The sequence below is a fragment of the Lepidochelys olivacea genome, assembly GCF_965140295.1.
Source record: "Lepidochelys olivacea isolate rLepOli2 genome assembly, chromosome: 7".
NCBI lineage: Eukaryota > Metazoa > Chordata > Testudines > Cheloniidae > Lepidochelys > Lepidochelys olivacea.
This window is the reverse complement of record NC_140417.1, coordinates 109,645,866-109,673,032: the sequence shown is the minus strand read 5'-3', so window position 1 is coordinate 109,673,032 and position 27,167 is coordinate 109,645,866. Positions and strand designations below refer to the sequence as shown.

General features: G+C 41.7%; 1 protein-coding gene across 1 annotated transcript; it reads right to left on the bottom strand.

Annotated features, from left to right (window-relative positions):
• Nucleotides 1–4,066: 4,066 nt before the first annotated feature.
• On the bottom strand, nucleotides 4,067–26,178 carry SFXN4 (sideroflexin 4). The gene is made up of 14 exons (XM_084634536.1): nucleotides 25,871–26,178; nucleotides 24,848–24,913; nucleotides 18,641–18,715; nucleotides 16,585–16,611; nucleotides 16,440–16,494; nucleotides 14,787–14,812; nucleotides 13,424–13,477; nucleotides 13,276–13,341; nucleotides 13,089–13,169; nucleotides 11,863–11,953; nucleotides 10,196–10,311; nucleotides 9,372–9,457; nucleotides 7,502–7,619; nucleotides 4,067–4,515 (listed from the first exon to the last, which is right to left on the bottom strand). The coding sequence occupies exons 1-14, from the start codon at nucleotides 25,907–25,909 to the stop codon at nucleotides 4,438–4,440; spliced, it is 978 nt and encodes a 325-aa protein (XP_084490662.1). The 5' UTR covers nucleotides 25,910–26,178; the 3' UTR covers nucleotides 4,067–4,437.
• Nucleotides 26,179–27,167: the final 989 nt, after the last annotated feature.

Below are 27,167 nucleotides of genomic sequence, written 5' to 3'. Positions count from 1 at the left end.
CCTCATCACCTCACTGGTTCTCACTCTGTCTCCCTGCCTGCTCATCTGATTTCAATCTCCTCCCTTCACCAACTGGCTCCCAGTTTCCCCCACCACATTTATTCATAGATTAATTGGCTTTGAATCCCAGCCTGTCACAATCCCTCTCCTCCAAGTCCTAGACTTCTTGCCAAGTTTGTTACAGTTACTCCTGCTCCCAGTTACTTTGCCTACCAATCCCAGTCTCCCTCACAGAACTCCTGGTATCAGTTTACCTCTTCCCCCTACCAACCTCCAGTTCCACAGTCCCCACCCCCCCACAAAAGCAGGTCTGTCTCTTGACCCCTCTGCACATGAATCAGGCAGCTTTCTTCCCCCCATGCTGTCTGGGTCCAGCAGAGGGCCATCAAGAACACAGTAGAGACAGCATCCCTGGTCTCAGTTCAGATGTTGAGACCCAACATATGTCATAGCAGCCTAGAGCTGCATTTGTTGGTTAAGTCCTGCTCAGCCCCAACCTGGAGAATGCCCAGGATGGACAGAATCTTCAGGGAATTTTTGCTGCTAAAATGTAAAGTCTATAGTGAGCATGTACAAATGCAATTTTTCAAAGACATAAGTTGGCCAAATTTGGGGAGATTTTCACAGAGATGGCAAAAGGATACATCCTTGACACAATTGGCATCCCCTGCCAAATTTCTAGTCCTTGCTCCCAAGCATGGGGTCTTTAGAGCTTTTCAAAGAAAAGGTTGCCAGAATTTTTAATACTGCAAATCAATGAATTTTTCCCTCGTTCTTGGCAATGGCTTAGTCGTTTTGGCCAAAATTTTCCAAGTCTGATGCAACACCTGGTATGGAACATTTTAGCCTGAATGGTTAAAGTTTGGCAGTTATAAGCAACTGAAAACAGGGTTTGCAGTGTATTGGGCACCTTAAATAATAGGTTCTTCCAGCTCTGCTTATATTATGAGAGTAACTTTCCACACATGGAGCTGCAAGTATCATTTAGCTTAAATTACTACAGACTGTAACATATTCATGTGTAATGCCAGAGGATTTTAGCGTGTTTAGAATCGGCATGAGTAATTAAATTGATGTGTTGTCTTCATCTTTCTGTGGGTATGTTTCCAGAGGGGTCCTACAGGGATTGAGTCTTGGCCCTTTGCTATTTAACATTTTGATCAATGATCTGGAAGAAAACATAAAATCATCACTGATAAAGTTTCCAGATCACACAAAAATTGGGGAAGTGGTGAATGATGAAGAGGATGGGTCACGGATTCACAACAATCTGGATCACTTGGAAAACTGGGCTCAAGCAAACTGTGCTTTAATACAGCTAAATGTACATGTATACATCTAGGAACAAAGAATGAAGATCATACTTACAGCATGGGGAACTCAGTGATTCTGAAAAAGATTTGAGGGTGTGATGGATAATCCGTTGAAAATGAGCTTCCAGTGTGACACTGCAGCCAAAAGAGCTGGTGCAATCCTGGGGATGCGTAAACAGGGGAATCTCAAACAGGAGTAGAGAGGTTATTTTACCTCTGCATTTGGCATTGGTGGTTGGAATGCTGTGTCCAGTTTTGGTGCCCACAATTTAGGAAGGATATTCATAAATTGGAAAGGCTTCAGGGAAGAGCCATGAGAATTATTAGAAAACATGCCTTATACAGATTAGTTTAACAAAAAAGTTAAGGGAGTGACTTGATTACATCTGCATGGGGAACAGGCTCTTCATTCTAACATAAAAAGGCATAAAACTGTGCAGTGGTTGGAAATTGAAGCTAGACAAATTCAGACTGGAAATATGGTGTAAATTTTTAAAGGTGAGAGTAGTTAACCATTGAAACAATTTACCGAGGCTCATGGTGGATGCTCCATCCCTGCCAATTTTTAAGTTTGGATGTTCTTCTAAAAGATAGGCTCTAGAAATTATTTGGGGGGATGTTCTGTGGCCTGTGTTGTCCTGGAGGTCAGTCTAGATGATCACAGTGATCCCATGGGGCCTTGGAATTAATTTGTTTGTTTAGACCTGGTCCATTGTAGTACTTTTGCGTTGCTTTCTTAATTGTTCACACTAGCCTTTACTGTGGTTAATATTAAACATTGTAAAAAAAAAAAAAAGTATATTCTGTTGATAGTAATGAGGGTTAACATATGTGTATTAAGAGCATCGGAAAATCCTTTCTAAATTCACCTTTAGTATGTTGCTGGTACAGGAGTAATGATGGAACAATAGGACAATGTAACTGTAGGATTTATTATGACTTTACTGTAGCAATTAGAACTGTTTCCCTCCCTTTGAAAATGATGGGGCCAGGATACTTTTATTAAAAAAAAATATATATAGGCAAAAATACAATTAATGAGGGGGCTGATCTAAAAGAGCTACTCACAATCCTTTAATAGTCACATCACTGAACTCTCTCCATAATCCATGTAGTACAGCTTTTGCTGCCATTACTGTGTGAGAAGGGCTTTCTTTTTCTTCCTACTACTAGTTGGGGTTTTTACAGTATATTCCTTTGGAGAGCTATATAATACCACCGACAGAATACACAGATATCCTCTGTAGGAGTAGCAAAAGCTCTACTGTCACTCTAAATATAATCAGGCAAGAGGAAAAATAAAATTGATTATGGCATGCAGTAGCACTAAGTGGCAGTCAGGGTGCTGTGTGTATCATATGATTAAGCAGCCATTCCTATAGCCTCCTAGTTCACAGTTTTGCTAACATGCCACAAATTCTCAAAAATAGCTATTTTCCTACCAGCTTCTTTTATGCCTTCCTCTGCTCTGGCCTCTGCTTTCCTCTAAGGAAGAATTGTAAGGACTGCATGGAAGCTACAAAGTGAGAGAAAATGAGAACCTTCAGATTTACAATAGCAGGGGTCTGCCTTATGCCATCTTCTCTCTGAGGCCGTGGCAATGATAGGGCTGAAAGTGCTAATTTGGGAGTGGTATTTTGTTTAGAGATTATTTCTGTAAAATCAATTACGAAATAATTGATAAGATGTAGGCATTATCACCTGCAGTCCCATACCTTACAGAGCTGCTTCAGTAATGGAGTTGGAGCCCCCTGCTAACCATGATTCTGCTGTGTTCTATTCACCATACAGCTTCATAACCAAGTACCATAACAGCTGGATACTCTGCCAGTTATTTGGTGGCCTGCTATAACTACTCGCCTTCTGCCATGAAAGACCTATTTGTTTCTCTTCAGCTCTCTGAGTTAAGTGGAGGGACAGTGAATAAGGAATAATAAACAGGTTAGGGATTAATCCAGAATACCCTCCCCAAGCTTGTTTCCCCTCACAGAAGCTCCTCCACAGACTTAGAGGAGCTGCTTACATTGTCACCCTTTTCTCCCTAGTGTAGATACACATGCTGAAGTTGCTTGAAGCAATAATAATGCAGGAAACGTGCCTTCATTCTCTTCTCTGGGGCGGTTTTCACATGCAAGCTAATTTGGATGAATACAGTCACTCTGTAGAAATAAGGATTTATTTCTAACCCCTCTCACTATAGGATCAGAAAACCACAGCTGCTGTCTTCTTCGGGTCTAACCCAAAGCCCACTGAAGTCAAGGGAAAAGACTCCCTTTGATTTCAGTGGCCTTTGAATCAGGCCTCAAAACTTTCATCTGAAGAGTGAATTTCAGGGGAAGTCCATGAGGTTGGTTCTGTAGTTTGTTTCTGGACACCTTCTCCCTGAACATCTTCCCAATTAAGTTTAAGCAAAGTTGTGTCAGGGTTGTACTGTTTTAAAATAATTTTATTACCCAGTAAACCCAACTTGACTTCCATATGTCACTTATTTTTTATCCCTTGATCAAATCTATTGACTTCTACTTTTGGGGTGCAGTGGGGAATCTTGTTCTTACCCTACATTATGGGCTCAAAGTCACCTCCCCAGATGAAAATATTAATACTACATTGCTACCTCAGTCACTAAGTGTGAAGCAGCATTAAAAGCTTTGTAAGAAGGGAAAACGCCTCCCTTCCCCAACTGAAGTTTATCCTTTTACCAGTCATCTTCCCTGTGTTGTATTTCAAAAAGGGAACAATGGAAAAATAAAGCCTTTTAAGTAATATGCAGTTATAGATTTTAATAAGTAGGGAATCAACCACATTGCTGTAGGAGAAAGTACAGAATGCTGGATGTTTCTGATGGGTACAGTTATACAATATTTTTCTCTTTCTGGAGTTAATCACATATAAAGTAGAGGCATTATTAAGCTATTTTCACACACAGGATTCTATGGGGGATCTTGCAGATGGTTTAGATTAGTCTGTCCGTTTAAAAATGTACTGTTCTAAGCCCAGTCTGACGGCCTTTCCCATGACTTCATTATTCAAAAATACACTAGACAGATTGATTTAAGTTTGAAGCCTTGTATGGACGTACAAATTCAGTTTGATCAAAAGCACACTTATAAGTTAAAGCCATTTTCTAAACTCCCCTGTTGTAAAAAAGCACAGTTTCTTCTGTGGATGTCAAAATCTCTTTTTCAAGGTCATCTCGTTTTATCTGAAATATAAACAAGAGGATTAAACTTATGTCATTAGTGTTACTTTGGGTCCTAACACATACAAGTCAAAGCTCTATCTACACCAAACTTTACATAACTTAAAACATGTAATAAAGTGTAACTAAAAACAAGACTGAATGAGGTGTGGTTTTTGGCTGCTATTTTGTTTAGTTATCTTCCCCACATTTAAAGAAATGCATTATCTAGACCACAGTATAGTCTCCAACTTTGAGTATCAGGCAGTTGCCATTTGATATACTTTGGGTGGCTCTTATACTATAACTGGTAACTTCCCGTATGTGGTGAGCAAATCATAAAGAGGAAAAAGGAACAAGCCACTTGTACTTTCATCACATGACTTCAGAAATTCTATCAACTCTAGTCTACCTTTGTCACTGTAAAAGATGAAACAAGGTACACTAGACCTTTAACGTTAGTAAAGGACTCCTCCTGGATCTATATCATCCCATGTTAGAGTTTTCTGGAAGAGTTCCTCAAACAGAGTTGCTGAGGGAGAGAAAATGATTGTGGAAGAAATCCCAGGCTCCTCGTTTTGTTCAGGGTGTAAGACTGGAGTTCCATGGTACTCGATTGGCACTCCCTCTCAGGGACTGCTGGGCATCTAGTTTCCAAGGTTGCTGGGAGGAGAGTGAGGTATTGATTTAAACATCTCCCTTTGTTTGCAATAGGGGAAACAAGAAGGGTTTCTATAGGTATGTTAGCAACAAGAAGGTGGTCAGGGAAAGAGTGGGTCCCTTACTGAATGGGGGAGGCAACCTAGTGATAGAGGATACGGAAAAAGCTAATCTACTCAATGTTTTTTTCAGCTCTGTGTTCACAAACAAGTTCAGCTCCCAGACTACTGCACTGGGCAGCACAGTATGGGGAGGAGGTGACCAGCCCTCTGTGGAGAAAGAAGTGGTTCAGGACTATTTAGAAAAACTTGACGAGCACAAGTCCTTGGGGCCAGATGCACTGCATCCAAGGGTGCTAAAGGAGTTGGCGGATGTAATTGCAAAGCCATTGGCCGTTATCTTTGAAAACTCCTGGAGATCAGGCGAGGTCCCCGATGACTGGAAAAAGGCTAATGTAGTGCCCATCTTTAAAAAAGGGAAGGAGGAGGATCCTGGGAACTACAGGCCAGTCAGCCTCACCTCAGTCCCTGGAAAAATCATGGAGCAGGTCCTCAAGGAATCAATCTTGAAGCACTTAGAGGAGAGGAAAGTGATCAGGAACAGTCAGCATGGATTCACCAAGGGCAAGTCATGCCTGACTAATCTAATTGCCTTCTATGACGAGATAACTGGCTCTGTGGATGAGGGGAAAGCAGTGGACGTGTTATTCCTTGACTTTAGCAAAGCTTTTGACACGGTCTCCCACAGTATTCTTGCCAGCAAGGTAAAGAAGTATGGGCTGGATGAATGGACTATAAGGCGGATAGAAAGCTGGCTAGATCGGGCTCAGTGGGTAGTGATCAATGGCTCCATATCTAGTTGGCAGCTGGTATCAAGCGGAGTGCCCCAAGGGTCGGTCCTGGGGCCGGTTTTGTTCAATATCTTCATTAATGATCTGGAGGATGGTGTGGATTGCACTCTTAGCAAGTTTGCAGATGACACTAAACTGGGAGGAGTGGTAGATACGCTGGAGAGTAGGGATAGGATACAGAGGGACCTAGACAAATTAGAGGATTGGGCCAAAAGAAATCTGATGAGGTTCAGCAAGGACAAGTGCAGTGTCCTGCACTTAGGAAGGAAGAATCCCATGCACTGCTACAGACTAGAGACTGAGTGGCTAGGCAGCAGTTCTGCCGTAAAGGACCTAGGGGTTACAGTGGAAGAGAAGCTGGATACGAGTCAACAGTGTGCCCTTGTTGCTAAGAAGGCTAATGGCATTTTGGGCTGTATAAGTAGGAGCATTGCCAGCAGATCGAGGGACGTGATTATTCCCCTCTATTCGGCACTGGGGAGGCCCCATCTGGAGCACTGTGTCCAGTTTTGGGCCCCACACTACAAGAAGGATGTGGAAAAATTGGAAAGAGTCCTGTGGAGGGCAACAAAAATGATTAGGGGGCTGGAACACATGACTTATGAGGAGAGGCTGAGGGAACTGGGATTATTTAGTCTTCAGAAAAGAAGAATGAAGTGGGATTTGATAGCTGCTTTCAACTACCTGAAAGGGGGTTTCAAAGAGGATGGATCTAGACTGTTCTCAGTGGTACAGATGATAGGAGGAGTAATGGTCTCAAGTTGCAGTGGGGGAGGTTTAGGTTGGATATTAGGAAAACCTTTTTTACTAGGAGGGTGGTGAAGCACTGGAATGGGTTACGTAGGGAGGTGGTGGAATCTCCTTCCTTCGAGATTTTGAAGGTCAGGCTTGACAAAGCCCTGGCTGGGATGATTTAGTTGGGGATTAGGTCCTGCTTTGAGCAGGGGGTTGGACTAGATGACCTCCTGAGGTCCCTTCCAACCCTGATATTCTATGAAACTCAGGGAGTTATAAGGAAGAGAATTGAAACTACCCTCTGGTTTGCTTGTTTGATATACTGGCTTTCAGTTTGAGGAAAAAAGGACTGTCATGATAAGTAAAGCCTCTGAAGAGGACCCTTGCCAACTCCAGGACTGGAAAAACCAAAACTCCCCTGCTAGGGTTTTTTTTCATCACAGAGAACTCCAGGAGTGCAGCTTCATTGTTTGCTTCAGCTTATCATGGTGCGTTGAGAAGACTAATTTGAATGAGGTACATATGGTAACTACTCTCAACACAAATTCATTGTACACTGAGTCTGGGCCCCATGGAATCTGACAAGCAGCATCACAATTTAAAACCACTGATCACTTTTAGTACTGTAGTAATTTTAATCCTGCTGATTATTGCTCTCATCTTAAAATGTTGGCAGTAGACACATGGCAGATGTTCCACATAGCAATCAGTCCTAAAAAGTTATCTAGAGAACAGGAAGAACACGGTTTGGATAAATTGACATACCTCTCCCAACTGCGGGAATACACTGAATGAAACTGGCAATAACGCACCCAATGCTGAAACAGTCATAAGCAGTCTCAGTGGAGTCAAAACGTGTGGATTGCTGAGTAAAAAGTTTGTGCTGTCAAAAGAGTTGGGAAGATAAATTATTGTTCAAGGCAGACATGCTTAACTGTCAAACCAGAATCGCTAGTGAAACAAAGGACGTTAAATACTATTTTACAGGAGAAAATGAAAGCTATCGTGCTGTAGTAGGTGAAATAATTTTACATTCCGTGCTGGTGTTTTCTTTATTATATAACTTAGGTTCTTGCTATTCCCTTGCTCCCTACCATGTGCGTGGTCTTCTTTACTCTTATTTTGGGCCCAGATCCCTACATTATTGTCCACATATGGATGACAATACAGGATTGGGACATAAGCAACAACACGTAAACGGAAAACAGAAGGTACCAATATGCGTTTGAAATGCCTCAGTCCTTTAATTCAGATTTTTTTTCTTGGATCATTTTGTCTGTTGCTGTTCTATTTAGCCAGTTCTTGGAAGCATGATACTTTCACATTGTACACAGTTATTAAACAGCAGGATGTTTTTATTAATTATGTTACAATAACGCCTAGGAACCCCACCCAAGGATTCTTCTGGTATAACTTCTCAGTTCACTTAAATTCCTTCCTCGCATGGTCTATACTGCAAGCCTACATGGTAGCAATACAAGTAAAACTGAAGCAGAAAAATAGAAGCAAGCAATGAAGTCAGAATAGTCAATAAGGATTCTAATGCCCTCTCCGCTGTGACTGAAAGCGCCTCGGTATTCACACCCTATTGTAATAATCTTTGTACAAAATGTTTCTTGTATCATTTGAAAACTAACAAGTTACTGGTCATTAATATCATGGTGAAACATAAACAGCAACATTATATGTAAAGTTATGAAATCCCCCTGTATAATGTTTTTAGAACATGGTCAAAACCACACAGCTCTGCCCAGGCAAAAGTATTTTGGACAAAGAAATGTGTGTTTACCTCAATTTACATATAAGTAGTAAACAGGGTCCTTGAGACAGCAGAGAGAGGAGATGGTAGCAGACAAACCAAATTTGCATTTCGGCAAACACAGGTGAGAAGAAAGAGCATGGAGCCTCCTTCACCACCAGACTCCATGTTGCCGTCTTTACTTTTTGAAAAAATTTTGCTTTGAGGGGCAACCCTCAGAAGAATCCACTTCAAAGGTTAACTGGACTATAAAAGAAAGAGGCAGAAATCCCCAAGGGATCTCTCCTCTTCACCTAAGAAGACAAAGGAACCATTCCTTGGACTTTCTTTTATTTTTTTTTTGCGGCGGGGAGAAGAAAAGAGATCCTGACCTGATAATTTGGTTGGCCATATTGCTGGGAACATGTGATAATCTAAACCAATCTAGTGTTGTATTTAAACTGAACTGTTTGGTGACTCCAGTTAAAGCAGCAAACTGTTGAATATTGGCCCTTTACAGAGGCAATGGACCTTTAATATCTGAACTGTACAGGAGAGGGCTGGACAGTGCAGAACACATGTTTTGGGGGAAATCGGGAACTGGGAGTTTGTTGGGGTCACGCAGCAAATAGTAACCAAGGCTGGTGGAAGCCAGACTGTGAGTGGTGTGTTGCTGACAGGCTTCTGGGGTCAGAACTGTTAGACCAGCGCTACAGCTGTACACAGACTCAGGGTGTGACCTATAGCCTGGTTTTGAGCGTCCCAGGTTGGGAGCTGCAGCAGCAAAGCATTGTGAGGCGCCCAAGGTTGCAGGGCAGGTGGTGACACAGCCCCTCAGTGGTCTGGACTGCACCCCAGAACTTGACAGCCACACACCCCAGTAGTAGAACCTCTTACCGTTGCAAGAAGTATAGAAGAGACTCTGGAATAATTACTGCTGTCCCAAAAAAGGCTGCTCTTGATAAAGCTGTTTCTTGTACTGCCTAAGAAAAATGTGATTCAAGTTAGAGCTACCTGACGCTCCCACGCTGCACTCATGCAGCTTTGCTTTTAGTCTTGGTAACTTATTATTTGTATTACCATACCTAGTCATGGACCAGGACCCCGTTTCCTTAGGTGCTATACCACGCTAGGATTTCATGCAGTTAAGTGAAGGGTCGACATTTTTGGTAGGGTTTCTCTCTAAAAGGGAAACTAAACTCTTTCAAGTGGCGACTATACCAGTTGTGGATTCTGTGTTATCTCAAAAAGGGAAGGTTCCCACTGATGCATTGTCTGACATGGAAGTTATTTTAAACTAGTTCAGCCTTGCAAAAGTAGCCTTTTAAAGGTACTGAACTGCACCTGCTCTCATAGATTCAAAGTGACCCATCTCCCCCGGCATCCCCAACCCACATGCAGCCTTCTCTCTTCTGTCATAGTGGTCTGCACCACGAGGGTTAGAAGGAAGGGAAAAGTGCCTGGTCTTGTGCCACTGAGGCTGTCCATTGCACTGGATTCCTTGGGATCAAAGGGGTGTCTATCCCCTGTCAACCTGCACAAAGCCAGCCTGGCTTAAAGGCATTTGTCCAAGTCCACAGAGCAAATCGGTGGATAAGCTTGGAATAAAACACAGAAGTTCCTGGCTCCAATATACTTAATTCGCTCTATTCTCAATACTAAGGCCAGCTTTTTGTTGGGAGTGAAAACAAGCCAGCATGAACCTATCTTGGGTTGCCTACCTTCAACCCAGCTTTTTGTGACACTCCAACGACCTTGCCATTCTTGTCCATAACTTCGATTCCATTCTCACACTCAGTTCCTCGGACAATCATCACATTAAATGCACTCAGGCAGGCTGTAAAAGTAAAAAGGTTTTGTGTGTGTTTGTTTGTTTTTTAAAGTTGTTTTGCCCCAATTGGATTTTACCAATTCAATATTAGGACATTTATAATTAATGCACATTTTAAAATTCCAGTGATATTCTGGGATGAACTCCGCAAGTCGTACTTGATAGGAATTGAGCTGAGGTATCCCAAGTCTCAGTCCACTGCCCTCTGCACTAAGCTGCACACTGCTCAGTGATATGATCAACAGAACATGTACTTTGCTCCCCAGCCGCACACCTCAAATAATGTGCCTCAGTGCTTTAATTCAGAGCAATCCCATTCACCTGGTACACAACAAGAATATTTCATTTCCCTTCTGGACTTAGCAGTCCATTGTCTTAAAATATCCAGTGTAGTGTCAGCCACTGAAAAAAGTTTTGTGATCCTAGGCTAATGACACAAGGGGATACAGAATATGAGGAGTTGAGAGTCCAATGGGTTTCCTGCCTCAGCTGTCATAATAAAACTCTTACCAAAAATAAGCTCTCAACTCTGAAGGTGACTGAAGAACTGTGAAGAGCAGCATGGGCCAAACATACCAAGGGAGTGCTGGGGAGCTAGCCCTTTTTGAAATGTTAGGTTTATCTTTTCATTAACTTTTTGAAGAGCTGTTCCATAAAGTTGTCAGCACAATTTGTTTCAAACACTAAGACCAATAGTCACCAATTGCCTTCAACATTCCTATCATTAAGTACGTTTTCAGATGAGGAGACACAGGTCTAAGTGACCAGTCCAAGGGGAGGAGAGTCAGTGTCAGAACTTGAAACAGAACTCGGGAGATCTGGACTCTCAGTATTTTCATTTCTGTTCCATCAAAAGTGGGCTTCTAAGCAGATCCAAAGAACATGTCGGGAAGCCACAGGCCCTGTTGTCATCCTGTCTGTTATATGGAATGCATTTATTGTACCTTATAAATTTCAGTTAAAAAAGGTTGCCACTTCCTTTTAATGGCGGTGGGAAATAATATGCCAGTAATGAACGCAACTTTCAGCCATTAAATTACAGGCCAGGTTCATCCCGGGTGAAACTTCACTGACCTCAATGGAGTTACGCCAGTGACAAATTTAGCCTGACAGCCTTACAAAGTTGACAAGAACCTGCTGTAATGAGTCTCACTCTTTCCACAACAGTGGCTGCAGAGATAATGTCTTCACTGACAAAGAGGTCGCACACCGGAGAAAAACTGTGGCACATAACATGCACAGAAATTTATTTCCTCAAGAGAAATGGTTGCATGTCCTGTATATGGAAGTAAGGAGAATGCCCTAGGATTTTATGACAGTTCATAGCACTGACCTTTAAACAGAGAATGCAAAATAGCTAGATATAAACTTTCATTAACTTTCATGCAGAAAATAAAGTACCCAGTGAAGGCAGCAGGTGAAGACTAAGGGCTATATCCTGGTTTGGTTCTATATAAAGATATAGAAGTTCTAAAGGTAGATTGACGGCAGCACATGGGCTGTAACAGATACAAGAACAAATCCACAGCTATTTGTTTTCAATTTACTTTTACTCACCAAGAAGTGGAATGGGTAAAATTTTTCTGAAGAACGTTTGCATAGAAGGATTATTCACTCTATTTTGTGTCATGACAAAGTGAGGAAATGCCTAAGAAATTTGGAAGAAACACATATTCTGTTAATAATTAAACCAATAATGAAATTTGGGCCACAGATTGGAAAAAGAAAACAACCTGTGGCTTTGTATTTTAAATGCTTTTGATAAAACTAGGCTTTTAAAAAAAGAATCTGGTTTACCAATTTGAGGGAGAACAAATTTTCTCTAATAACTGGGTTCTTTTGTGATTACACGTTTTACAGAAAAAAGGGGAAATGAAACCTTTATCAAAGAAAAATGGTAATTAATAATTATATTCTGGACAGTAGTCTCTACTACTCAGTATCAGCACATGGGCTATAAAAATGTCAACTGTGAAATTAACAGATACGAAAAAGAGCTTATGAATGGGAATAAAAATATATGAACAATCTGTCTAGATATTTATGAAGCACCCAGACACCATGTTATCTAGGTGTGGAAAATGAACTAAAAACCATTTAAGTTTTCTTAGCAATACATATCACCACACTCACGAAGTTTTGCCAATTATAGTGTAATTCAATAAATCTTAGATATACTTATTGTGTGCTTGAATTTAGTGGTGATTGAACAGCTCAGGAGTCTGAAATCCTCATAAATCAAAACCCCTGAATCTGATAACAGACTGAGGCCAAAACTCCCAAACTGAATATTCCCAAAGTTCATAGCGTCAAATCCAAAACTTTACCATGGCTTCGGGCATTTCAATTCAGTCAGTTATAAAGGTAGGTATAAGCTAAAAACTTGGATCTAGAACCTAACTAATAATATTTCATGATGACCTGCTAAATTAGTTTATGTTTTGTAGAACCAGTGTTCATTCTGTGGTTTCTTCTCTATTTTTCTAGACTAACAGAGATAGAGAATGATAAAAACAAAATTTAATACTGGCAGGAAAAAAGCTACTAAATTCTAACCTCAGAGGAAGATGAGTAAATAGCAAAGGTAAAGGCTTGCATTCCTGATCAAGAGCAACAGAGGTTGCAATCTTCTATACCCAACAGGACTGGGAGGAAATTAGCTAGCGTGACTTTGGGCTCTGGAAGAACTGACTTGGAGGGTACTAGGCCTTGTGACAATCCCATTATCAGTCCCCCACGCCAGAGTATCAGAAAGTAATTACTGAGATCATGCAAATACGTACTCCTATACATGCTGCATAAGAGATGGCACCTGTGCTCAGAAGGAGTTGCTTTTCTGGCAGCTTTTGTGGCAATGCTGTTTCCTAAAAGTCAGAACACACACACTATGTAAATTCAATTTCATCAGCTCATGTTCAAAGTGGTATCATGCAACTAAAAAATAATAATAATCTAAAAAAACCCACATACTTCAGTTTTAGCTGTAGCATTTCCATTTGCTATGGTGAATCCAGCAGCATATGCATGAAACAGGAACTGCAGAAAAGGAGAATGTAAACAACAGTATATTTTTGGATCTTGGGTAACAGACTTATAACTGTAGAATGAAAATGGTTACCTGCCAAATAAATGCTTGCTTTGCTCCTCTTTGTGGTAGTAAACTAGCAAAAACCTAAGAGAAAAGCACCAAGGGAAAGTTAGTCTCAATGAATCCAGGGCCCTATGGACAGAAGTGGCTGATTTAAGTATGAAGGAGACTAATCTATTATTTATTATTATTTACAATAGCACCAAAGGCCTCAGGCAAGACAGGGGCTTATTAGGGGAGCTGTTGTGCAAAGACACCAGTAGTTTCTTGCTGTGGACACCTCATTCGCCCTTAGTGGCCCAACAAGCCATATATCCCTTCCATATATCCAAGCATATTTACTTTCTCATTTAATAGAAAAGTAAAATAGTCATTCAAACAGTGAGTACGAGACTAGCTAGGTGACACATTCTCACACCAGGAATAACAGACACCTTCACAGCTGTGGGATACAAAGAGAAACAAATGAAGTCAGATCATAAAATATTAGATACAAGGAAGAACAAGAGTCAGATACTCAGTCTTCGTTGGAGGGTACAGATGCTAAGCCTAATTTGATCCCAGGCCTGATCCTTAAGGATTTATTTTCCAGCTGCTACATTTTGAGATTTATGGACCAAATTCAGTTATGGCATAAGTTGTGCAACTGTAACCCACAGGGGTCAATGTGCATTACTTGTCCCTGATCCACAGGCTACGGGTCTGTCACAGCTCTCAGCTAGAGCTTGACTCTTTGACTCAAGCTCTCAGGAGTCATGCTTTTAGTTCTGGAGATCCCTAGTTCAATCCATGATGTTGACCAAGATGTAGCAGTTATCAAATGAGTGGAGTTCAAATCCACGGAGAGGGATGTGCAACACACACTTCATTTAATACACAACTCTTGTCAATGAGGAGTGGTACTAGTTTATGCCAAGGTTTAATCTAGCCCTATCTATTAAAGCTCCCCAAATTGTGACATATATATACCAAGTACATAAACTTTGGGGGCATTATTAGAAGAATTATTTTCCGCCCATGTGTATTTTCACTGGCACCCTGCAATTTATTTGCAAGTAGATAATATTCTGGTTCCAAACAGCAGAGTGTGAGGCTTTTCTGTGTCTCTCTCTAAATTCAATTCTGGGTAAACATAGGAAAGTCAGGCCTTGTTCTAACTGGCTCATGAATTTCGACAGAAGACATGTGAATGATTGACTTTCATGTGTGAACAATGTTCTTGAATGTTTGGAAAGCAAAGTGACCAGTGGTTTGGGGTGTCTTGATTTTTGGGTATCCAACTCGACATCTCGCACCCAGAAATTGAGACGCCTAAAATGACTCATCACTTCTGAAAATTTAGATAATTATAAATACACACATAGATCCACTGCAATCTTCCATTATTACTCACCAATGGGGTGACTAAGGGCAGGAAAGCTAAAAGAAGAAACAAAATGTTTTAGTAAATCAACTTGTGGGGCTGGGTAGTTGGCTTGGGGATGAGGGGAGAGGAAACAAATATGACTAGTCCAAAAGAAAACACTGGGGTTTGACCTTTGTCTCTCATTCTCTAACCAGAAGGTAGAAGCATCTCCAAGATACTGCTCTCACAAAATGCAACAGCCCATAGCAACAGTGCTAATGGGAAGCTACATAACTCTACAGAAATAAAAGGAGTACTTGTGGCACCTTAGAGACTAACAAATGTATTTGAGTGTAAGCTTTTGTGAGCTACAGCTCACTTCATCGGATGCATTCAGTGGAAAATACAGTGGGGAGATTTACATACACAGCGAACATGAAACAATGGGTGTTACCATACACACTGTAACAAGAGTGATCAGGTAAGGTGAGCTATTACCAGCAGGAGAGCTGGGGGGAAAAACCTTTTGTAGTGATAATCAAGGTGGGCCATTTCCAGCAGTTGACAAGAAAGTCTGAGGGGCGGAGGGGGGGGGGGGAAACATGGGGAAATAGTTTTACTTTGTGTAATGACCCATCCACTCCCAGTCTCTATTCAAGCCTAAATTAATTGTATCCAGTTTGCAAATTAATTCCAATTCAGCAGTCTCTTAAGTTCCCCCCCCCCCTGCCCCCGCACTCCTGATGGTAATAGCTCACCTTCCCTGATCACTCTCGTTACAGTGTGTATGGTAACACCCATTGTTTTATGTTCTCTGTGTATATAAATCTCCCCACTGTATTTTCCACTGAATGCATCCGATGAAGTGAGCTGTAGCTCACGAAAGCTTATGCTCAAATAAATTTGTTAGTCTCTAAGGTGCCTCAAGTCCTCCTTTTCTTTTTGCGGATACAGACTAACACGGCTGCTACTCTGATAACTCTATAGGGAATTCATTTCACCCCTCCCAAAAGACAACTGTGGTACAAGATTTGCATAAGAAAAGTGAGAGGTTACATTAGGTAATGAATAAATAGCCTTCGTGGAAGTATATCTGTGTCTCATCCAAACTCCGTGCAATCCTGGCTTAATATTTCATGACCCCAACCAGATTCTACCCACAGGACGGACTCCAGCCAGCCTGGAGCAAAACTGGTTGTGTCAGACCATAGTTGTGTGGATTAAGGGAAAACACAGTGCACCACAATATACATTAAGAGATTTGGGTACTGTTCATATGGTGCCAAAAACTAGTGACTGGTCAGTATATTTCCCCCTAGGGAGTCAGTGTGCAGACAGAAAAGGAGTACTTGTGGCACCTTAGAGACTAACCAATTTATTTGAGCATAAGCTTTCGTGAGCTACAGCTCACTTCATCGGATGCATACCGTGGAAACTGCAGCAGACTTTATATACGCACAGAGAATATGAAACAATACCTCCTCCCACCCCACTGTCCACTGCTCAGAGCAGATGAACTATGTGAAAGGTGTATACAAATCAATTTTCTTTAAAGGACTACAGGAATAGTCTTCAACTGAGATAAATATAACCAACATGAATAACAGTGGCCTCATTTTTCTGTAACTAGAAGGGCCCCCAAGCATTTGTCATTGGAAACCTGTCAAAAATGTGCAGTAAGCTTCTATTACAGCAACTGACCTGGTGGTCTAAACACAAGGGGAATTATCTCGCCAGTACCAGGGTGCACAGAGGACTTAAAGAAAAAGAAAAGAAAGTTAGGACATCTCTGTCAGCCTAAATGAAAAATATGAGAAGTAAATTCCAACATCTTTTATAAACTCACCAGACTCAGCTTCCAGGCTTGTTTTACCTAGCATGATTTGAAAATAAGATTAGCAATGGCACTTCATAAGAGGTTTAATGGCTAAAATCTTATTTCTAACTTTGTTTATTCTATATAATCTTTCTGTAACGATAACTGACATTTATACATAGCATGTCATACACACACCCGTTTGATTATATTCTCCCTAAAATTCCCCCAGGGATTCTACTGAATACAATATTTTATTTTTTTTCTGTCCTGACATGTTGTGTATTGTTGTCTAGCAGTATTAGAACATACAAAACCATCAGGTTGGAAAGTGAGTAAAAATACAGCCGAAATAGCAATGGAATTTCAGGATAGAATACCACCAGCTCTTAATTTGGCTTAAAGTCTAAACACACCAGCCCTTCCAAAAAAGGGCCAGGAAAATCTTAATAATGACAAGGGGTCATGCCTTAATTTTACATCTCATCCCAAAGGCAGCACCTCTAGTGACACAGCGCTATCTAACACCAGGCTGGGACATGTGATTCAGTGATGAACCAAAGAATTCCACCTGATGAATCCCCAGTTCAGTACTACTTCCTGCAGAAAGATTCTCTGCAGAGGTTTTCCATCCAAGTATTGACCAAGCCTGCCACTGCTTCGTTTATGAGAACTGATGGACAGACCAAGCTGGAATAGTTACAGTTCATCTGCAGCCCATGTGACAATGAAGCATCGATGATTTAAAATAAGTGTAATAAAGATTTTGCATAGTACACATCAGACAAGAATGTACAGACTCTACGGCTGAGCTGTGGGAGAAAGCAGAAGTATTAGGTTATCAAGAGGATTAATTCCTATGATTCTCTGGCACTTTTTAAGAGAACAATATTATGCACAAATGTATGATACTTTCTTGGATGATGGAACTAGAGTCCAAAATTAAGGTCAGCAGCTACCCTAGGAATTCTTCTACCAGCTTATAAGAGACAGAAAATCTGGGTGGTAACGCAGACTTGTTGAAGCTTTTTTTAATTTTTTTTGGGCCCCGTATGTATCTCAGGCTCTCTCAGTACCTGCCTTTTCTAATACAGTCATGACAGCTGTTTCATTCATGAAGTATGTAGCCTCTATTTTCCATAAGCAATATTATAAAGTACTCAAATAGACACACACTCAGGTATAACTCTTAAATATATCATTTGGGTCCAGCAAATAGTCTGTCCAAATTAATTACAGTAGAACCTCAGAGTTATGAACACCTTGGGAACGGAGATTGTTCATAACTCTGAAGCGTTTGTGACTGTGAACAAAACGTTATGGTTGTTCTTTCAAAAGTTTACAACTGAACCTTGACTTAATACAGCTTTGAAACTTTACTATGCAGAAGGAAAATGGTGCATTTAACTATCTTAATTTAAATGAAAAAAGCACAGAAACAGTTTCTTTACGTTGTCAAATCTTTTTTTTTTAACTCATTTTTTTTAGTAGTTTACATTTAACACTGTACTGTACTGTATTTGCTGCTTTTTTTTTTGGCGTGGGGTAGTGGGGGGGGAAGGGCGGTGTCTCTGCGGCTGCCTGATTGTGTACTTCTGGTTCCAGATGAGGTGTGTGGTTGCCCAGTCAGTTCGTAACTCTAAGATTCTACTGTAAGAGCAACTAGTTGCTGAGATCTGTGTGGTTGGGTATAGGTCATACAGTCATGCGTGTAAAAATGCCAACAGATGCTGAGAACTTAAAAACTGGGTGCAACAGATTGCAATTCCTGGTGATGATTGAACCTGGTGATGTTCTGAACAAAAAGAACTCTCAGCCATGCTTGTAGCTGTTTCCATCGCTTCACACCAACTCCGGCATTTTAGGCTTCAGAGTGACACACAAAGTGACATTCCTAAAATCTTATTATATATAAACTGCTCCTAAGAAGTCATTTTAGAAGTCCAGCAAGAAGGACCCTCGTTCATCACTCAGACAAAACCCCCAAGCTCCAAGAGCTAAATAAGGCTGCTAAAAGAAAAGTCAAATACTTCAAATGGGATATATACAAACATATACAGTTTATTAGAGGATATGTGTTAGATACCTTTTTGTCCCGTAAAGGCTCTTGAAGAGTCTGAGCACCGGTTTGTAAAAGTAATCTGGATTTTTCTATTTCTTCCTAAAAAAACAAAACCAGAAATAAAGATCAGTCATTCTTTTCCAATACCTTCCTCCCATCCCCACTCCTCCATCCAAAACTTCTGTTGTAACAGCCCTTCTGTGCTGGCCTGGTGCTTGTAAATACAAAATTAGACCATCATGCTCATATGCTTTTACACATACATGCTGATCTGAACTACACCAGTTCAGTGGCCTCAAGATTATGCGCACACACATTATTTATGTCAACCCCTCTGTCTATAGCATTATCAGGTCCAGTGCGTTATTTTAGGTGGCAAACCTGCAAACGCTTGTGCGTGTGCCGAACTTTAAGCATGTGAACAGTCCCACTGAAATCAATGGAACTACTTGGTTAAAATTATGCACGTGCATGTTTGCTGGCTTGAGTAACTTGCACACCAGAGATATTGTTTTGTTTTCCTCACAAGCAGCTGAATGTCTAATTTTAAATGAAAACACAACATAGGTCAGCCAGCCAAGTAAATACGAGTCACTAAATCATCAGATCCTCCAGCATCTTAACTTTAATAAGTTTAAAATTAAGTTTTGGACCTTACAGCTTTCCATTACAACTGAACTTTTAACGTAAGAGCAACATAAGAACGACCTTACTAGGTCAGACCAATGGTCCAACTAGCCCAGTACCCTGTCTTCCAACAGCGGCCAATGTCAAGTGCTTCAGAGGGAATGAACAGAACAGGACAATCATCGCACGATCCATCCTGTCGTCCACTCCCAGCTTCAGAAGCTAAAGACACTCAGAGCACAATGTTGCATCCCTGACCATCCTGGCTAATAACCATTGATGGACCTATTCTCCATGAACTTAGTTCTTTTTTGAACCCTGTTATAGTTTTGGCCTTCACAACATCCCCTGGCAATGAATTCCACACGTTGACTGTGCGTTGTGTGAAGAAGTACTTCCTTTTGTTTGTTTTAAACCTGCTGCCTATTAATTTCATTTGGTGACCCCTAGTTCTTGTGTTATGTGAAGGAGTAAATAACAATTGCTTATTCACTTTCTCCATGCCAATCAAGATTTTATAGACCTCTATCATATCCCCTCTTAATCATCTCTTTTCCAAGCTGAAAAGTCTCAGTCCTTTTAATCTGTCCTCATACGGAAGCTATTCCATTCCCCTAATCAATTTGGTTGTCCTTCACTGTACCTTTTCCAATTCTATTCTATCTTTTTTGAGATGGGGTGACCAGATTTGCATGCAATATTCAAGATGTGGGCGTACCATGGATTTATATAGAGGCGTTATGATATTTTCTGTCTTATTATCTATCCCTTTCCTAATGGTTCCGAACATTATTAGCTTTTTTGACTGCCACTGCACATTGAGCCAATGTTTTCAGAGAACTATCCACAACGACTCCAAGATCTATTTCTTGAGTGGTAACAGCTAATTTAGATCCCATTGTTTTGTATGTATAGTTGTGATTATGTTTTCTAACGTGCATTACTTTGCATTTACCAACATTTAATTTCATCTGCCATTTTGTTGCCCAGTCGTTCAGTTTTGTGAGATCCCTTTGTAGCTCTTTGCAGTCTGCTTGGGACTTAACTATCTTGAGTAGTTTTGTATCATCTGCAAATTTTGCCACCTCACTGTTTACCCCTTTTCCCAGATCATTTATGAATATGTTGAACAGCACTGGTCCCAGTACTGATCTCTGGGGGACACCACTATTTACCTCTCTCCATTCAGAAAACTGACCATTTTTGCTACCCTTTGTTTCCTATCTTTTAACCAGTTACTGATCCACGCGAGAACCTTTACTTCTTACCCCATGACTGCTTACTTTGCTAAAGAGCCTTTAGTGAGGGATCTTGTCAAAGGCTTTCTGAAAGTCTAAGTACACTATCCAATGAATCACCCTTGTCCACATGTTTGTTGATTTCCTCAAAGAATTCTAATAGATTGGTGAGGCATGATTTCCCTTTACAAAAGCCGTGTTGACTCTTTCCCAACAAATCGTATTCATCTATGTATCTGATAATTCTGTTCTTTACTATAGTTTCAAGCAATTTGCCTGGTCCTGAAGTTAGGCTTATTGGCCTGTGTTTGCCAGGATCACCTCTGGAGGCTTTTTTAAAAATTGGCGTCACATTAGCTATCCTCCAGTCATCTGGTACAGAAGCTGATTTAAATGATAGGTTATATACCGCAGTTAATAGTTCTGCAATTTCATATTTGGAGTTCTTTCAGAATTCTTGGGTGAATACCATTTGGTTCTGCAGACTTATTATTGTTTAATTTATCCATTTGTTCCAAAACCTCCTCTAATGGACACCTGAATCTGGGACAGTTCCTCAGATTTGTCACCTAAAAAGAATGGCTCAGGTTTGGGAACTTTCCTTTCACCCTCTGCAGTGAAGACTGATGCAAAGAATTAACTTAGTTTCTCTGCATTGGCCTTATCTTCCTCCAATGCTCTTTTAGCACCTTGATCATCCGCTGGCCCCACTGATTGTTTAGCAGGCTTCCTCTTTCTGATGTACTAAAATTTTTTGCTGTTAGTTTTTGAGTATTTGGCTAGTTGCTCTTCAAATTATTTTTTGGACTTTCTAATTATACTTTTACACTTGACTTGCCAGAGTTTATGCTCCCTTCTATTTTCCTCAGTAGGGTTTAACTTCGAATTTTGAAAGGATGCCTTTTTGCCTCTAACCACTTTATAAAAAATACACATATACTTACAAGGAAAAGGGACTGTATACATATTGGACTCTAATTTTGGAGGCTCGACATTCCAAGGATCTTCTAGGAGGGAACTACTAGGTGACCTTACTTTTCATCATGAACACATCTCCCTTTGCATCATGAACATATCATCTCCCTTTGCAACACTCTGCCTTACTTCATACTTCAGCTGTAACCCTGTAGGTCTTGAGAAAAATTTATATATAAACAATTTTTGGTCACAGTCAAGATAATTCACAGATTTTTTTTAATCTGGTTTGCACTTAAAAATATGAATTAAAGATTTCAAAAACATATACAGAAAGAAAAGGAGTACTTGTGGCACCTTAGAGACTAACAAATTTATTTGAGCATAAGCTTTCGTGAGCTACAGCTCACTTCATCGATGCATTCAGTGGAAAATACAGTGCGGAGATTTATATACATAAAGAACATGAAACAACAAACAAACTTCAAAAACAGACTCCAACGAGAGACTGCTGAATTGGAATTAATTTGCAAACTGGATACAATTAACTTAGGCTTGAATAGAGACTGGGAGTGGATGGGTCATTACACAAAGTAAAACTATTTCCCCATGTTTATCCCCCACCCCTACCGTTCCTCAGACATTCTTGTCAACTGCTGGAAATGGCTCACCTTGATTATCACTACAAAAGGTTCCCCCCCACCCCCACCCTCCTGCTAGTAATAGCTCACCTTACCTGATCACTCTCGTTACAGTGTGTACAGTAACACCCATTGTTTCATGTTCTCTACGTATATAAATCTCCCCACTGTATTTTCCACTGAATGCATCCGATGAAGTGAGCTGTAGCTCACGAAAGCTTATGCTCAAATAAATTGGTTCGTCTCTAAGGTGCCACAAGTCCTCCTTTTCTTTTTGCGAATACAGACTACCACGGCTGCTACTCTGAAACCTGTCATATACAGAAAGGGTTGCAATATTTTCTTTCCATCACTTTGGACAAAAATGACTAGATAGTAGCAGATATGCCAGCTGTATGTATTGTCTCTATACATGATAAGCTTCTAATGAAGCAGAATCAATAGACCAGAGGGGGAAAAATTCTGCCACAAAAGTTTGTGACAGTTTCTATATAATTAATGAAATACCTTTATACCTGAATATTTACACCTTAAAATCTGATAATCGAGTCTAACATCAAAAAATAATCTTATTTACCAAGGTGAAATATATTATGTATAAATCACAAGAAGTTCTAGAGCAAAGACATTTCCAACCAGCCACACCTTCAGAATATTTACCCCCATAAGTAGCCACACTCATTTCACTGGGGCTTACCTCATTAATAAAACACTTACATACATGAATAATCCTTATCGAACCTGGTTTTCAGTGGTGAAATGCCATGAGGGGAAACCAGTGGACATGTTGTTCCTTGACTTTAGCAAAGCTTTTGACACGGTCTCCCACAGTATTCTTGCCAGCAAGTTAAAGAAGTATGAGCTGGATGAATGGACTATAAGGTGGATAGAAAGTTGGCTAGATCGTCAGGCTCAACAGGTAGTGATCAATGGCTCCATGTCTAGTTGACAGCGGTATCAAGCGGAGTGCCCCAAGGGTCGGTCCTCGGGCCGGTTTTGTTCAATATCTTCATCAATGATCTGGAGGATGGTGTGGATTGCACCCTCAGAAAGTTTGCAGATGACACTAAACTGGGAGGAGTGGCAGATACGCTGGAGGGTAGGGATAGGATACAGAGGGACCTAGACAAATTAGAGGATTGGGCCAAAAGAAATCTGATGAGGTTCAACAAGGACAAGTGCAGAGTCCTGCACTTAGGACGGAAGAATCCCATGCACTGCTACAGACTAGGGACCGAATGGCTAGGCAGCAGTTCTGCCAAAAAGGACCTAGGGGTGACAGTGGACAAGAAGCTGGACATGAGTCAACAGCGTGCCCCTGTTGCCAAGAAGGCCAATGGCATTTTGGGATGTATAAGTAGGGGCATTGCCAGCAGATGGAGGGACGTGATCGTTTCCCTCTATTCGACATTGGTGAGGCCTCATCTGGAGCACTGTGTCCAGTTTTGGGCCCCACACTACAAGAAAGATGTGGAAAAATTGGAAAACGTCCAGCAGAGAGCAACAAAAATGATTGCACACATGACTTATGAGGAGAGGCTGAGGGAACTGGGATTGTTTAGTCTGCAGAAGAGAAGAACGAGGGGGGGTTGATAGCTGCTTTTAACTACCTGAAAGGGGGTTCCAAAGAGGATGGATCTAGACTGTTCTCAGTGGTAGAAGATGACAGGACAAGGAGTAATGGTCTCAAGTTGCAATGAGGGAGGTTTAGGTTGGATATCAGGAAAAACTTTTTCACTAGGAGAGTGGTAAAACACTGGAATGCGTTACCTAGGGAGGTGGCGGAATCTCCTTCCTTTGAAGTTTTTAAGGTCAGACTTGACAAAGTCCTGGCTGGGATGATTTAGTTGGGGATCGTCCCTGCTTTGAGCAGGGGGTTGGACTAGATGACCTCCTGAGGTCCCTTCCAACCCTGATATTCTATGATTCTATGAACTTCAATGGAAGTATGGCAATTTACACCAGCTGAGAATCTACCCTCAGCGTGGATCTACCTCTCTGCCCTTTTATGTGGCATAAAGGGGCCCTAAAAACCAGCTGGGTAAGAATTCTCCCATTGCAGACATTGTGTAGGACAGCCATAGGGGGGTCCTCTGAGGACCTCTTCACAAGCCTGTCTGTGGCAGGGCTGCAGCAGGCAGCACTTCAGAGATTCCAGGCAGTGGAACAGCTCAAAGGGCAGCTGGGGGAGATTGCCCTAATATAGACAGGCCCGTAGTGGAAACAAACTGCAGAGATGCACAGAAGTTTACACTGCACCGTCTTGTACTGTACCTGGCATGGGGCAGGGCTATTATTCCTTCACTTTTGTGGCCCCTAAATTCAATCATAAATTTCACTGAAACGTGAACTGCCATATTATACTGCCAAAGTCTAAGCAGATTCTAACAGATAATACTAAAGGCAGAATTTGTAGGAAGGTACAACACAATGTATTTTTAATTGGATGTTTTCAGGTTATATGGCTGCCATGCAAGACCCTGAACGTCAGTGCAGCTGCAACACTGAGGAAGTATGCTGGACAGCAAGGAAAATCCTAGTTTCCTACAATAACTGTTATGGGATATTTAATATCTAACGTGGACACCCCAACTGTAAGGGCTTATCACAGTAAACCTTATGAAATGCATTTTATCTATGTAAGGAAGGGATGAGTCCACACGGTTGGGATTTGCTCCTGCGGATCCTTTGAGTCTTGGGCAGAACAGCCTGTGCTTACATGTCTCACTTCACATCACCCACACATTCAAGTCATGTGCAAAGGTACAACTGTTAAACTGTAATTTTGTAAAAAGAGGTAAAGTACTTACATTAGATTTCAGTAAGGTTGTAGGGTCTAAAATATCTGCCCAGTGAAGAAATCTTTGGGAAAAAGACTAATAAAAATATACATTAAGGAAACTGTACAAATATTTTGCAGTTCAGCTTAATTAACTCTTTTTTGTAGCTGTCAGAAAGAAACCAAGAATCTCTACTTCTTTGTTTTTTCAATTCCTTTTTATTTCCACGAGCAATAGCAACCCCCTATTTTTTGTTATAATCTGGTAGCCAGAATGACAGTCACAAGCTAAGAGCCACCTTTCGTCTTCGCTATGGTGAGAAAAACTTTTATCTGCGAGAAAACTAGGGTTGCCTTTGAGCTCATAACACTTGCAACAAAGCAAATCTGCTTGCTAAGACCCTGGGGAGGAATGCACGTGGCAATGGTTACCTTCCTTCCCGCCTCATTTGGGGAGCAGTAGGTTTGGCATCTCTAGCAGTTCAACTGGGTGCTTTGGAGTGACATCACGGGTTAGGGGCGCTGTCTAAACCAAAAAAGGAGACAAAAGCCACCAAGGCACCTCATAAAATGAAGCCAGGGTGACCAGACAGCAAGTGTGAAAAACCGGGACACTTTTTAATGGGGTACCAGAGTTACATACATAAGACAAAGCCCCCCATATGGGGAGGGCTGGTCACCCTAAAGCACACAGCTGTAAAACTGGCTGGTTGCACTGGCAGATCCGGGCAGGATGCGCACCCAGCCTTCCCCGGCGTGTCGGGGCGGCCTCTTCCCCGGTCCTAGGGCGAATGCCTGGGACCTTCCGCGGTGGAGGGAGGCGAGCGGGGTAATTGCAGGGGCAAGAAAGTCTCCTTCCCGCAGGGCCACAGTGCGCATGGCCGACCCCGCACTCCCCGCGGCAGGCTCTGGCGTGACCCGACGCGATCAATCTCCTGCTCCCGGCCGCCCTGCCAGAAATGCCTCTTCGCTGGGCTGCCCCCCTGCTTCTCCCCCCGCCCCGCCCCCGCGACCTGAGCCCCCGCTGCCCGGGCAGGGCTCTCCCGCTCCCTACTTTGCCCTCCGCGCTCCAGAATTGCAAGTTCACATCCATGAGGCTGAGCAGCCGCTGTGCCGCGCCGGAAAAGGTCCTGCCACGGGGAGGCTCCGGCTGCTGCACACTCCCGGCAGCCGCTTTCCTTTCCCCGTTGCTGGCGAGCGCAGGCCGCTTAGATCTGGTCCTGCTGCGGGGCGTTGGCAGGAGCTCGGGCTCCTGCGCTGCCTTTCCCCGCACTAGCTGGATGCGCCTAGACCCCTGGACAGAAATGGCCAGCGTAGCTGAAACGGGGGACAGCCGCCTCGGCTAGTAGCTGCACGGCCCGAGACAGCCCCTTCCTCTAAGCCCAGCCCCTAGCTTAATTCCTCTGTGCCGCTACACCCCCCCCATTTACACAGACAGGGGGGGATTTTCTCAAGGAGCAGGGGGAGGTGGGCACCTCATCCCTTCTGAATTACAACGGAATTTGGGTGCTTAATTCTCCTACACCCATTTGGAAAAAACCAACCAACCAACCCTGATTCTTGCACTATTTAAGAAAAAAATCATTGCCCCTTTTACAGGAGGCAAAAATAATAGAACACTCCCAAACCATAACCAACTGCCCTCCCCAATGCTTAGGAAATGGCCCTTGTACTGACCCCTGGGTATCCCAATTCTTGATTAGGGAACATAGTGTTGGCTATATCTTATTTATGATTTGTACATCCTACCTTCCAGGGTTTATTTTTAAATTGACAAAGTTGAAAAACTTACAGCAAAACAAGAACACCAGATTCAAGTCTGCTTGGTTTTATTTATACTGAACTCATTTGCATTGTTCATGTCTCCTGCCTTTTAGTTCAACTAGTGAGTTAAGATTTAAATTTTAGATTAATACATTATAAGGGTCCTTTTGTGCTGTGAACTTCCCTGTTATGTGAGGGGCTGCCAGCACTCTTCATGCCAGCAATTTTAATCCTCTAGCTTCTGCTATGGATTAAAGGTTCACCACCTTGGCCCAGGAACTGCTGAAATTACTTTTCAGTTTCTTCACTAATGTGGTGGTCTAATATTAATTGATTTTGGGGGACAGCAGAACATGGCAGGGAGAATAATGGACTAATTTAAAGAAAATCCCTTCCATGCGGGACATTTGTTTATAACTCAAAAAAAAAAAAATTACGACTCCTGTCATGGTATCTGTTCAAAGAGCTCTTAAGACCACTAGAAACAAGTGCCCACTATCCTACAGCAGACAGTATTTCTGGAAAAAAAAATCTAAGGGCTTGTCTACACTACCTACCGGATCGGGTAGTATAGTATGGATGTGATA